The following is a 13,765-nucleotide window of genomic DNA, read 5'->3' as shown; positions in this document are numbered from 1 at the left end:
GTTGTTTTGCCTTAGACTGGCGAGCAACGCACCAACCAAAGGGCCTATGGTCAAATTCAGGTTGAGTCATTTGATTATTTTTATTGGGGCGGTTGATACATCTTCCTCTCTCTCGTCGCTCAGGAGGATAAGGAACGTCGCGTTAGGGAGAGTAGAGAGAGATAGAGAGGGAGAGAGAGAATTGTAATAAGCACTAATAAAATCAAATGACTCAACCGAATTTGACCATGCCCTTTGGTGCGTTGCTCGCCAGTCTAAGCAACAACGAGAAAAGCCGTCATCAGAAAGATAGAGAAGACTCTTTATAAGATTAATAGTGCTGAAGCAGCAGTTATTTTTAACAAAACATATTATTATTATTATTATTATTATTATTATTATTATTATTAATGTTACACTTCTCATTTATTATCATTACCATACAATCAACAGGTTACAAACCACAACAAAAACAAAACCACATTTTCATGGAAAAATTTGGCCTTGAGTAGATTTTACATAAATGGGATATGATGCCAAAAGGACAACCCTACATTGGTTTGTAAAGGTTTAACTTACAATCTTGTTCCATACTAAGTTCACTCTAAATTATCTTATGCAGTTTACAGTCTACTCCATGAATAATTATCTCTACATTTTATTACACTCTGAAGTACCTGTGAAGCTACAGGTTCTTTCCTTTAATCTTGTGCAAAGTCATTAGAGTAATAGGACATTTTATATCATATGCTGATAGGTAATAACAACAGAGGGTTGTCTGTGGACTGTCATGGTTTAAACCAGTACTACTACAGAGCAAGTCAGTATCTCATCTATCGCAGGTAAGATCCACTTAGCAATTTATATTTTTTTCTTTCAGGTATATATGTAAGTGAGAAGAACACCAGTGTACCAGGGCGATACTTAGGTATTGGAATAAGACTAGAGGATGATGTTCTGATAACAGAGAGTGGCGTTGAAGTGCTGAGCAACTCTTGTCCTAAGCATCCTGATGAGATAGAGGCTATTGTTGGTGCTGATTACAAGTGAGAAATCCTTGAAAAATCAGTGAGTTCAGATTTCCCAGCATCCAATTGACTGTTCATTGATTTTCTTATTCAAGCATCAATGTTATGTATTTTACTAGCAGGAAAAAGCTTTTTGAAATGTTAGTTTTCTTAAAATACATTTCAAGCAGAACTGTGACTCTGATGTGTATGTTTAAATTTGTTGTTCATACTTTTAATGTGGTATGACTAAATAATGTAAATGTTTTTGTAAAAATTAAATTCAGCATGTACGTATATACATTCTCAAACCTGAATGTAAGACTGTATATTGTACAAAATTCCCCTGAGTCAGAATTAAGCATCAAAGTCAGGTTACTCTTCCCCATCATATACTACATCTTCCATATTTATTATTTTTTTTACAATTGATTTTTTACAATATCTGTCACAAAGTTGTTTAGGAAAGGTCATAGTCTCATACAGTCGTAAATTTCTTTTTTTATTGCCATACTGTATTTCTTTGATACTGATAACAATTGTCAAAGACTGTGTATTCTTTTTATGACAAAATGATAGGATTAATGTTTCCTGTACATCTTCCATTTTCTCTGAAGTATCAGGGATGTCTGCTTTTGAACCAAGTCATAACTCTAAGGCTATTCCAAAAAATTTATGTTAAAAAGTTTTAAATTGATTCTGAAGATTTATGAACATGACTAGTCTGAAAATATGTTCCCTTGGATAGCAGAAGTCATTACAGGGCAGCATCTAGTGTCAGTTTTGTTGACGTCACAGTGTGCAAAATGATAATTAATATTTTTTATATTAAAAAAGGATTTTGCTCTTTTGATGTACTGTAGTAATTTCATTATTTATCCTTAAATTATTGCTGTGTTTTGTCACTCCATTGTTATAAATCTCCTCTATAGGAAACTGAGAAAAACTGCAACCAAATAGGGAGATTTATGACAGTGAAGAAAATTTGTTCAGAATAAATATTTTAATTAGATATATAAACTATCTGAAGATTTTTATGAAAAAATTAACTTGACTAAATCAAAATTCATAATTTATCCAGATAACTAAATCTCATATTTGTGTCGGTATTCTTTGGCACTGGTAATCAAACTTAATTTGTAATGTAACATCATTATTTGATAAAAATCGCTAATGTAGTGTGCTTCAACAAACATGAAGTGTTTGTGAGTATCAAGCAGCTGATAACCAATATTATTTTCCTATTTTTCATCTTACATTATGTGTGTAAACATAATTTTAAATTTTCCACTGAATTCATTGCTTGCAAGAAGTGTTTGTGCATGTTTGCTTATGTAAAGGTATCCAAAACTTCTCAACAAAAAATATCTTTACATACAGTTGTTGCAGTGAAAATAACACCACTTTGAAACCTGATAGAGTCTCCCAGATTCGGACTCAGACAAAAATATAAAGACTACTGTTGAGGTGCCTTAGCCATCAGATGGAATAAGAATTCAGAGCATAAAAGAACAAAAAAAAGTGGAAAAGTTCCGTGTGTTTTACCTCACACACCCTTACCCTTAACTCTGCACTGGACGTGAAACAAATCAGCAGTGGGTGAAATTATATATTTGATCATCTATCAACCCATAGTATTGTAGGAAAGAGCTCCTTTGGGGGCCTGACCTCTATGTTAGATCAAGAAGGTACCTAACTCAGAATGGCCAAGAGAATTTTCATGGTTCTCTCGCCCATGCATTGTTTCCACATATGTTGGGCATAGCATGGGAAGTGATGATCTCCCTTCAAAGATTAATAAAAGCCAAGGATATCCATTGTATTCACTTGATAACTATGAAACTCCTCGGTAGCGTGGTCGGTATGGTGTTGGTGTGCCACCCCGGTGGCCAAGAGTTCGATTTTCTAGCATTCCATTGAGGAGAGAGATGTGTATTTCTGGTGGTAGAAGTTTACTCTCAATGTGGTTCGGAAGTCGCATAAAGCCATTGGTCCTGTTGCTGAATAACCACTGGTTCCATGCAACGTAAAAACACCATACAACCAAACAAACACGTGATAACTAGGATGCTTCTTAATCTAGGAAAAAAGATGGTTTGAGAATTCAAGAAATGAGTTAAAGGAATTCATCTGGGAGAATGCAGAATATCTTGTGGACTTGTTTTTGTCAAATCGATAAATATGCATTTAAATGTTATATACAGCAGGGGAATAAGTATGGTATGAATTGAAATGTATAACTGAGCAAGAACAAAAATGAAAAATTGATCAAGACATGGATGATCTGCCATATTTCGATTGGGATTTTAATCATAGTGTTTGTAACTTTCATCCTTGGCTCTGGCAGAATATATCTGAACTGCTACCCCACCTTGGTTTTCCTCTCGAAATGTGTACTATGTGGTACATATATATAAGAGGTAGGGATAAAAATTCAACAAGTAACTGTGGAGACACAACATAAAATCTGGAATAATTTTAATTAGTGAAATAAGAGATAACATTATAAACACACCGTTGAGTATGGTACTACTTCCTGGTTAATATTCCTGATTATTAAAATTCTTTATTTTTGTCTTACACAGAAGTACACATTCTCTTTAATAACAAATTAATAAATCTGGATGAAACTTCAAGTAATGGCATTGCTCTGCATAAGAAAAAAAAAATAAGACATGAAACATACAATACTGCTAAGTAAACCCTTTTCAATAAAGGTAAAATACATCAAATGATGAATTGGAAATCTGTCAACAAATCTTAAGGGAATAAGACAAACTTTTATTTGTAATGATTTGAACTTGGTCATGGATTGCTGACCATAACAATCATAGTTTGGTAAACTGAGCAAATAAACAGAAATCTTAAGCTTTTTCTCTAATGGTGATAGAGAACTGGTAACAGTTTCATAAGCATTGAATTGTTATAAACTAAATATATGGACCCAATTCTTTTATCTGGAAATTTTTTTTTTTTTTTTGTTTTTTTTTTTTTTAGTTGAAATTAAGGTCTCTTTGTTCACATTACGAGCAATCATTTTGTGATATCTTCCTACTGGCTACATCACAGAATTATAGATTGTAAATGTGAATAAAAAAGAAAAGAACTAAACCACACAACTATTAGAAGAACCCCTTTTTTATGATAAATTACAAATTTTTCAAACAGCCATTATGGCAAATGAATCATATTTCAAGTGAATGCATGATTTGTAACATTAAATATGTTACTTAAAAGTAATCAATAGTGAATAATCATTGCTCCATTTAAAACAGAGAAGGAAAAAACACCATTTAAAACAGAAAAGAGACAAGAGATATGGAAGAAATAAAAAAGAAAGTTAAGAATACGTTAGTTTCCCATGAAAGCAAATAATGGCTATCGTTCTTTCTCATAAAAGCAAAACAATAACAAAACGTTCAATGCAGCCTATGAGCGTGCCTTTAGTAAGAAATGGTAGTAGTTCTCATTTTATGCATTACATTATTGATGAAAGGAATATATACATACTAGATTCAAGCTCAAATATATATAAAATACATTTTTAAAGATTTTATTATAAGTAAAATGCGTAACTCTCTAATAATTGTTAAAAAATTATAATTTTAACTGAACTATACAGGCCTCTCTTTAATGGGCTGTTTACCATACGTCAAGTCGTATGCGCAATTCCATAGAGTATGGCAGTCTGTCACAACTAACGCCACTATGTTTTGAAAACCAACTCTTCTCCTTAAGATAATTGTGGTCCTGGTGACTTGGTACTTCGTTTTCATACCTGCCAGATAGGTTAGTAGACACCCAATAATTTAGTTTATTTGTAAAGGAAATAGTTTGTGGTTCTTAAAAGGGGTTAATACACGTGACGAAATGTACCTACCTAGGTAGTGATTGAATATGGTAAACTACGATAGGCTTTGGGGCAAGCAAGTCAATTTCCTCTCTTCCTTTTGGCTTATTTAGCCTAATCAGGTAGGCCTATCTGAATAGTACTAGTACTAAAATACCTGAATTCGTGGCTGATTGCTTACTATAGCCTACTATATCCTCTGGTTTATTAGGTATGAGATGATTAAGGCTTAGCATTTCAAACCATTACGGTAGGCTACCCTAGGCTAGTGTGTATTAGCATTTTAATTTGAACCATCGTTTAATTTTGGACTTGAAAACATTAGGGTAGTTTACAGTTTAGTTGGCCAGGCCGCGCAACACCTTTTGCCCAGCCCATAGGGCGAAACACCAGCGACTACCAACCCTTATCACGGTGGACAGGTCATATTCACTCGATATTTAAATGGTGAAAAAAGAATACAATTACAACTCCAAGCATACCATTCAAAAGATTGAAGTTTTGTCAACTTAATGTGATATATGAAAGCCCCATACGAACTAAAATAAGCATGTGACGCTCTTTGTAAAATATGTTTTCAAGGCAGTTTTTAAATCCAATATGGCGGCTACCGTGTGGATGTACAGGTTCTGATCAGTGACGACAATCATCTTTCCCAGCCTTCCCAACACTCGTTTGAACAATGTTAGCGTATATATGTAACGTTTATTTATCTTACTCTAGATTGCAGTTGTAATCAGCACAATAAAACAACATTTTGTTGCCTATATTACTGAAAGTATGAAACTTTTTATTCCTGGGGTCATGGTTTGAACTGAATTCATTTTTACCTTGTAATCGGTGGATTTTATCCTTACTGCCATCACAACTGAAACTCCAGTGCTTATTTGATTGTTATTATACACATTTTGGTCTCAATTCACTCCACATTGCACTTTAAACAAGTTGCTGTTCCTGGTTCTTAAGCGTGTGCGCCACAAACACAGTTACGAGCAGCAGACGACGAAACTGCAAAGTTTTATTCCCCAAATAGTTTACTCTACTCGTTATTTAGCTCAACTTTACTTTGTTATTTAAAAATTTTAATTTAATTCATGTATATTATCCCTTTTTTACAACCAAATTACCCCAAAAAATTACAGATATTTCTAAAGTAGATACAATCCAATGTTTCTAACCTTTTCGTACATCTGGCTGCCGAAAACCATAGAGGAACGACTACGGATAAGTGGATTATATATATATATTTTTTTTGCTTTTTTGTTTTTGCTAGCACTTTTCATTTATTTAAGTCTATATTAGTATTTTGAATTTCTTTAATAACCGTATGCCAGAAATAAATGTAACCTTTAATGTTTGCATGCTAAGAATGGCAAAATCATCGTTGCCACATTAGTGGAGGCTTCACACATATACGCCGATTCATTATTATAAACTGTTTCCATGAATTCTAGTTGTCATAGTAATGCAATAATGATAAAATTGCTTTAATATTTATGTATATATACTTCCAATACATAGCCTAATTTCACCAATTTCAACGTTTTGTGTGTAGTCTTATACCCAGTTTGGAGGGTCAATACATACCGAATGGCAACAGAGAGAGAGAGAGAGAGAGAGAGAGAGAGAGAGAGAGAGAAAGAGAAAGAGAGAGAGAGAGAGAGAGAGAGAGAGAGAGAGAGAGAGAGAGAAAGGAAGGCGAAGGAACGAAGAAGGAAATGGGTCGCGGGGGGGGGGAGGGTAGGTGGAGCTTTTTACGTGTGTTCATATCCATTTCTGCATAATGGAGTTTTTGTCTCTTGGTACAAGGACAAGTGTCGTTATTTTTTACGATTAGTGATTCACGATACCCTTATAAATTACGGCACTGGGTGTAATGCACTATAGCAAAATCTCGTTCTGATACGATGTTCGTTACAGAAGTAGGTATTGCCCAAACGTGCTTGCCTGTTCCGATGAAACCCCATAGTATGTATGCTGCTTAGTTTGTAAAATCAAGGTTTTTTGTAATAAAGTATTTTTTTATACATTCAATTTACCTGTCAGATATATACATAGCTATTGACTCTGTCGCGCCGACAGAATTTCGAATTTCGCGCACACGCTACAGGTAGGTCAGGTGATCCACCGCGCCGCCGCTGGGTGACAGGAATAGGAACCCATTCCCGTTTCCATCAGATTTTTTCTGTCGGCCAATACCTGGCAACATCGTTGTTGGTATCTCCGGCTGGATTTCGTTTTTGGATACAATTGATCATCGTTTTGGACCCTTTGGTGACGTATTTGGATCGTTGTACTGGCATAACGCTTTTGTGAATCGTTATTTGGATTTTGGCTTGGAATTTTCATCATGATGTCTGATTCTGGAAGTGTGGTGAGAAATGTGTGTGAATGAAGGGTGCAAGGTGAGAATGCCGAAAGCTTCAGTTGATCCTCACACTGTATGTAAATATGCAGGAAGTATGAATGCTCGATGGATAACACTTGTCATGAATGTGAGAGTTTGAGTGCGGAAGGGTGGAAGTCTCTAACTTCTTATTAAGGAAATTAGAGAAAGACTGGTTAAGGAAGTCATCTTCCAAAACCAAGACCTAGCTCTCAATCTTCAAGTGGTTTGGTGAGTAATATTGTACCCTCCTCTAACATTATGAACGCTCCTTGTAATATTTCAGGTCCTTCTCCGAATGCAGATCCTACGGACTCTGCTTCGGAGATAGCAAGCCTTAAAGCTGCGCTTATGAAAATGGAGCGTAAAATGGCTGCCATAGAAGGTAAGCAAAGTAGTGCTGTGGAAAGTGATGTGAATTTCCCAGTGAAGTGGAGGAGGCGTCTGATTGGCTTCACAACGCTCCCAGGCCTAGACCTCTTTCAAGCTCCCAAGCCCAGAGGAGAAGGAATGTCGAAAGCCTTACGGAGGTTATGGAGGATCCCCACCAGTCAGACGTCTCTTCGGCAGAATCTGTAACGTCACAGACTGCCAGAGAACGCATTAGAAAAAGCGTTCTACGTGAATGTTTTTCGTCATCGGAGAATTCCTCACCTAAAAGAGGATGGAGATCAGCGGATCGTTCTCGTCCCTTGAAGAGGATCTGGGAAGAATCGGGCATAAACTCGAGTCCGGAAAACGTTTTTCGGAGGACTCCCCGACAGAGATTAAGAAAGCAAAGGTTTTGGCTTCTCCCGATAAGTTGTGGGGAATGGAGAAAGAAGGCTCTCCTTCCTCTCGTTTAGACCAGAGAGAAGAAACGACGAAGATATTAAAGGATATGCAAGAGTCTATTGCTTCTCTAGTCGGGGTTCTTTCGAGAGATCCTACAAGAAGAAAGGATGTTAATCTTCCTGTGAAGAAGTCAAAAAACCCTTACTATCAACAAATCCTGACCCAGAAAAGAAGATTCTTCTTCGGATGAAGGGTCTATTTTTCACAGACCCGCGAGTTTGGGGCGGGGGCGAGGAGCCAGCCAGGCGTGAAGCGCCAGCCGAGCGCGAAGCGCCAGCCAGGCGCGGAGCGCCAGTCAGCCGCAAAGAACTAACACGCAAGCGAGAGGCGCCAATCAGGCGCGACGCGGCAACCAGGCCCTATCCGATATCGCAGGAGACGACTAGGCGCGAGAAGCTGGCCAGGCGCGAGGAGCCAGCCGCGCGTGAGAATTCCTACAAGCAGGAAGAGACAATCAGGCGCGAGGCACCATCAGGAGCGTAGCGCCAGCCAGGCGCGATGTCCAGACCAGACGACCGAGAAGCGCCAACCAGGCGAGAAGCGCCAGCAGGCGCGAAGCGCCAGGTGGCCGCGAAGAGACATACAGGCGAGAAGCGCCAGCCAGACGCGACGCGATAGACGGCGCGAAGCGCCAACCAGGCGTGGAAGCGCGAGTCAAGCGCGAGGCGCCAGCCGCGCAAGAGGAGCCAGCGAGTGGCGCGAAGCGCTAGCCGAGCGTGGAGGCGCCAAGAAACCGGCTGCGAGGAAGAATTCAACAAAGCCGAGAAGCGCCAGTCAGGGACGGCAAGGCGCCAGCTGATCATGAAGAGCGGCAAGAGCGAGAAGTTATAAGGGTAATTTCACGTAATGTCTTCGGATAGCGAGTCTCCTACAAGTAGAAAACCCTAATGCAAGGAAGCAACCTGGTACATCGAAGGTTACGGTTTCAACCTCCATGTCTCAGGATGTTTTCGTGGATAAGAAAGGGAGAACTTCTAGATCTGTCAGTCTCTCTCCTTCTAGGAGTATTTCTCCTATAGGGAATAGGTCTACGGACAAAGATTCTAATAAAAGAGCTCGCTCTCCTTCTAGGATGGAGTTGGATGAAAGTGTCGGAGGAAGAACCCCGCCCAACAATGAGGGGGTATCTAACTACAAAGTGTTAGCCTCTCTTCTCCTACAAGAATTTGGAGACTCTAAGCCCTGCAGCTCCTCCTTCCCCGAGATCTCTGTTCTCCAGTACGAAGGTTCCTAAAATCGTCTTCGTATTTAAAAATGAAACCAGCCATATCAATGAAGAAGGCTATTCAATCTTTAAATAATTGGATGAAGGTGAAGAAGGAAGCTCAGAAGACAGTTTTTTGCACTCCTCCATGTAAGCTCGGAGGTAGGAGGGGAATATGGTACAGGACAGAGGAAGCGATGGGGCTTATGCTTCCATCCTCCGCGGAGGCGGATTTTTCAAGCTTGGTTGAAGCATCGAGAAGACATGCTTTGAATACAGCTAAAGCATATTGGAGCATGTCAGAATTGGATCAACACCTCAAGGGACTTTTCCATGTACTAGAAGTTTTTAACTTCTTGGATTGGTCCCTTGGAGTGCTGGCCAAGAAGGCAATTGAACTAATGTTTTAGAACCTGAAGTTTTACATTGCATTTTATCCTGTATGGATAAGGCGGTTCAGGATGGTTCGGGAGAATTGTCATCTCTATTTGGAGCAGGAGTAGTGAAGAAGAGATCATTATTTGGTTCATTTCTAACCAAAGCGGTTTCTCCTTCACAAAGGTCAGCCCTGTTATACGCTCCTCTCTCGGATCACCTTTTCCCTTCGCACTTGGTGAAGGAGATTTCAAAGTCTCTTGCTGAAAAGGCAACCCAAGACTTATTAGTACAATCCTCCAAGAAATCAAGACCAACAGTACCAGTAGCGAAGAAGACTACTCGTACTCCGGTAGTTGAGTTGCCCTTTCGGAGAGGTTCCACCTCTCGTCCTCCAACGAAAAGGAAGACAGCAGAAAAGCGAGGAAGGTCCTCCTTTAGATCTTTCAAGAAATCAAAGTAGCAGCGAAGTCCTCCAAACATCTGTAGGGGCCAGGCTCCTAAACTTCGTAGGGGCATGGAAGATAAGGAAAGCCGATCCTTGGACGCTAGCAGTCTTGGGGAAAGGTTACATTATACCTTTTCAGGACAGACCACCTTTGTCGAATTCCCCAAAGGAACTGTCGGCGAAGTACAAGGACCCTGTTCTGAGGGAGACACTTCTTCAGATGGTGATAGGAATGAAGGACAAAGAGGCAATAGAAGAGGTTCAGGATCCTTCCTCTCCGGGGTTTTACAACCGCCTGTTTTTAGTTCCAAAGGCATCCGGGGGGATGGAGGCCAGTCTTGGACGTGAGCATTCTGAACAAATATGTGGAAAAGAAAAAGTTCTCAATGGAGACTTCTGCCTCGGTACTTTCAGCCCTGCGAAGAGGAGACTGGATGGTCTCTCTAGACCTGCAGGATGCATATTTCCACGTTCCTATTCACCCGTCATCAAAGAAGTATCTCAGGTTTGTGATTCAAGGGAAAGTCTACCAGTTCAGGGCCTTGTGCTTCGGCCTCTCCACGGCTCCACAGGATATTTACGTACCTGATGCGGCAACGTAGCCAGATGGCTACACCTGGAAGGCATAAGCGTCTCTCTGTACCTAGAGATTGGCTGATAAGAGCAAAATCCCAGGAACAATGTTTGGAGGATCTGAAGAAAACATTAGAATTGACAAAGGAATTAGGACTTCTCGTGAATCTCGAGAAATCGCAGATGACCCCCAGTCAGGACTTAGTCTATTTGGGGATTCAGATGAATTCCGGGATTTTCGATTTTTCGGGTTTTTTCGTACCCAAGAAAGGATTCTTCGGGGGATTCAGAAAGTTACATCCTTCCTAAAGAAAGACAGGAGTTCAGCCAGGAGTGGCTGAGCCTTCTAGGGACTCTTTCTTCCTGGAACAATTTGTATCCCTAGGAAGACTTCATCTAGGGCCTCTACAATTCTTCCTAAAGAGATCTTGGACTTGGAAGAAGGGCCATCTGTCGACACTTTACTTTTCCCGGTAACATTAGAGGTGAAGAAACACCTAAAGTGGTGGCTGCTCCCACTCAAAGAGAACAAGGGAGTGTCCCTAGAGGTTCGGAACCCAAACCAAATCTTGGTTCTCAGACGCTTCAGAAACGGAATGGGGAGCGACTCTAGGGCAAGAGAAGTCTCTGGCAAATGGAAGAAAGAACAAAGAGATTGGCATATAAATGCCAAAGAACTATATGCAGTGTTTCTGGCATTAAAATTCTTCGAGTCAGAAGTAAGAAATCAAGTGATTCAAGTCAACGCAGACAACACCACGGCGTTGGCTTATATAAAAAAACAAGGGGGGAACGCACTCGTTTTCCCTATTCGAGATAACGAAGGATCTGTTGTCATGGACGGAGGAGAGGAATATTACCCTCCTGACCAGATTTGTGAAAGGGGAAAGAAATATCAGAGCAGACAGGTCAGCAGGACAAAACAAGTTCTCCCCACGGAGTGGACTCTGCACGAGCAAGTCTGCCAAAGTCTGTGGAACCTGTGGGGAAGGCCGCAGATAGATTTGTTTGCGACGTTCCTGTCAAAGAGGATAGAGAACTTCTGCTCCTTAGTAGAAGACCCGAGAGCGATAGCTGGTGGATGCCATGCTACTGGAGTGGTCGGGACTCGATGCTTACGCTTTCCCTCCATTCAAGTTGCTAGAGTAGTGATGAAGAAGTTCGTTAGTCATCAACAGGGATGAGATTAACTCTCATCGCCCCGTTTTGGCCATCCCAAGATTGGTTCACAGAGGTACAGGAATGGACAGTAGACTACCCAAGATCTCTTCCAAACAGGATAGATCTTCTCAGACAACCCCACTTCAAGAGGTTCCATAAAACTCCTCCCCGCTCTCGCTCTGACTGCCTTTCGACTATCGAAAGATTGGTCAGAGCGAGAGGCTTTTCAAGCAAGGCTTCGAAAGCAATTGCTAGAGCCCGGAGATCGTCAACTATCCGGGTCTATCAATCGAAGTGGGATGTGTTTAGAAGATGTGTATGGAAGAATAAGCTGTCCTCCCTCCGATACCTCTGTGACCAATATAGCAGATTTTCTGTTATTCCTGAGAGAGGAATCCAATCTGTGTCCGTAGCTACAATAAAGGGATACCGAAGTATGCTCTCAGCGGTATTTAGAAATAGAGGCTTAAACTTGGCAGAGGATAGAGATTTGCACGATCTCATAAGATCGTTCGAGATTTCCAAATTCTATATCCTCTACTCCGCCAAGTTGGAATCTGAGGATGTTGTGCTCAAATTCCTTACATCGGAAAAATTTGAACCTCCCGACCGTGCCTCGATCAGGGATTGGACGAGTAAAGTGTGTTTTTCTCATAGCCTTAGCGACGGGCTAAGAGAATAAGTGAAATCCATGCCCTAGATTCTCGGGTGGGTTTTAAGAAAGACGCAGCCATCTGTTCTTTTCAAACTGTTTTTGGCAAAAAATGAGAACCCTTCGAAACCATGGCCAAGGAGTTTTGAGGTGAAAAGTCTTTCAAACTTAATGGGAGACGAAATTGAAAGAACTTTATGCCCGGTTAGAGCTCTTAGGTTCTATCTTAAAAAGAAAGAAGAGTTGAAGGCATGTAAACAAAGTCTATGGTGCGCAGTTCGGGACACGAAAAGACCAATGTCCAAGAATGCGCTAGCGTATTTTATTAGAAGTGTGATTATGGAAGCTCATAGCGATTGTGCAGAGGATTACTTTAAATTATTACAAGTTAAAGCTCATGAGGTAAGAGCAGTGGCAACATCATTATCATTCCAAAAGAATATGTCCATGAAGGACATTATTAATGCGACCTATTGGAGATGCACTCAGTATTTGCATCCCACTATCTTAGAGATGTTAAAATTACCTACGACAAGTGCTTCTCTCTAGGTCCTTTTGTGTCTGCGGATACAGTGCTGGGACTGAGGACACATACCGATCTTAAACTTTTATGAAAAGTCTAATACTTCCATACCATACTGGTGGGATGGGCTCTAACTTTCTTACCTGACGGCTAGTTGTTGCACAGGCGGCCATGGCCTTGTTTAGGTAAGGAACTTTGAGTTTATCTTACAGGATAGGCTTGGATAAAAACGGTGTCTTTGATTACGGAGATCTCCACTATTTGAGGCAATTTTTTGTGTTACTATTCGTAAAAGTGCTTGGTGTCGCACAGGCGGCCATAGCCCTTGCTAGTGAGGAACTAGAAATGTGCCTTTTAAACGGAGTAGGATTAAAGACATTGTCTAAATTCGTACATGGACCTCTCCTTTTAAGACAGTATCAGGATTTTCTGCTGACAAGAGTGCTTGGGCTAGCACAGGCGGCTTTTTTGGTGCTTTTGACAGTATGAGAATGTGTATAGGTCTTACAAGCGAGGTAGTACAAATTGAAATTATATTTGTTTATTTTATTTTTATTTATTTTTCATAAAGAATTAGGTGTAAAATATTGTGATTGGGTTTTTTGGTTGTTTGCAAGGAGTCCGGGGATGACTTCTTGCAATCTTAGATACAACATTTGGTTAGGTTAAGGTGATCAGGATCGGGATTGTGCTCCTTAGAAAAAAGGTTCTTGTCATATAAGTGGATTGAAACCCTTTGACATAGCCCTTATAGGATCGGCCAAGTAAGTGGA

At 40.1% G+C, this 13,765-nt stretch overlaps 2 protein-coding genes across 2 annotated transcripts in view; both read left to right on the top strand.

Annotated features, from left to right (window-relative positions):
* Positions 1-1,844, top strand: part of LOC135218563 (xaa-Pro aminopeptidase 3-like) — a 38,298-nt gene extending 36,454 nt beyond the window's left edge. Inside the window, 1 exon segment of the mRNA XM_064254939.1 lies at positions 860-1,844. Within this exon segment, the coding sequence (XP_064111009.1) occupies positions 860-1,029 (170 nt within the window). The 3' untranslated portion in view covers positions 1,030-1,844.
* A 2,794-nt stretch (positions 1,845-4,638) lies between these two features.
* LOC135218561 (SRRM2 protein homolog rsr-2-like) overlaps positions 4,639-13,765 on the top strand; it is a 181,096-nt gene continuing 171,969 nt past the window's right edge. The window contains exon 1 of the mRNA XM_064254937.1: positions 4,639-4,775. The gene's annotated coding sequence lies outside the window, so the exon portion shown is untranslated. The remainder of the gene's footprint in view (positions 4,776-13,765) is intronic.

Source organism: Macrobrachium nipponense, chromosome 9, assembly GCF_015104395.2.
Source record: "Macrobrachium nipponense isolate FS-2020 chromosome 9, ASM1510439v2, whole genome shotgun sequence".
Classification (NCBI taxonomy): domain Eukaryota; kingdom Metazoa; phylum Arthropoda; class Malacostraca; order Decapoda; family Palaemonidae; genus Macrobrachium; species Macrobrachium nipponense.
Note: the sequence above shows the minus strand (reverse complement) of the source record. Positions and strands in the feature narration are given on the sequence as shown.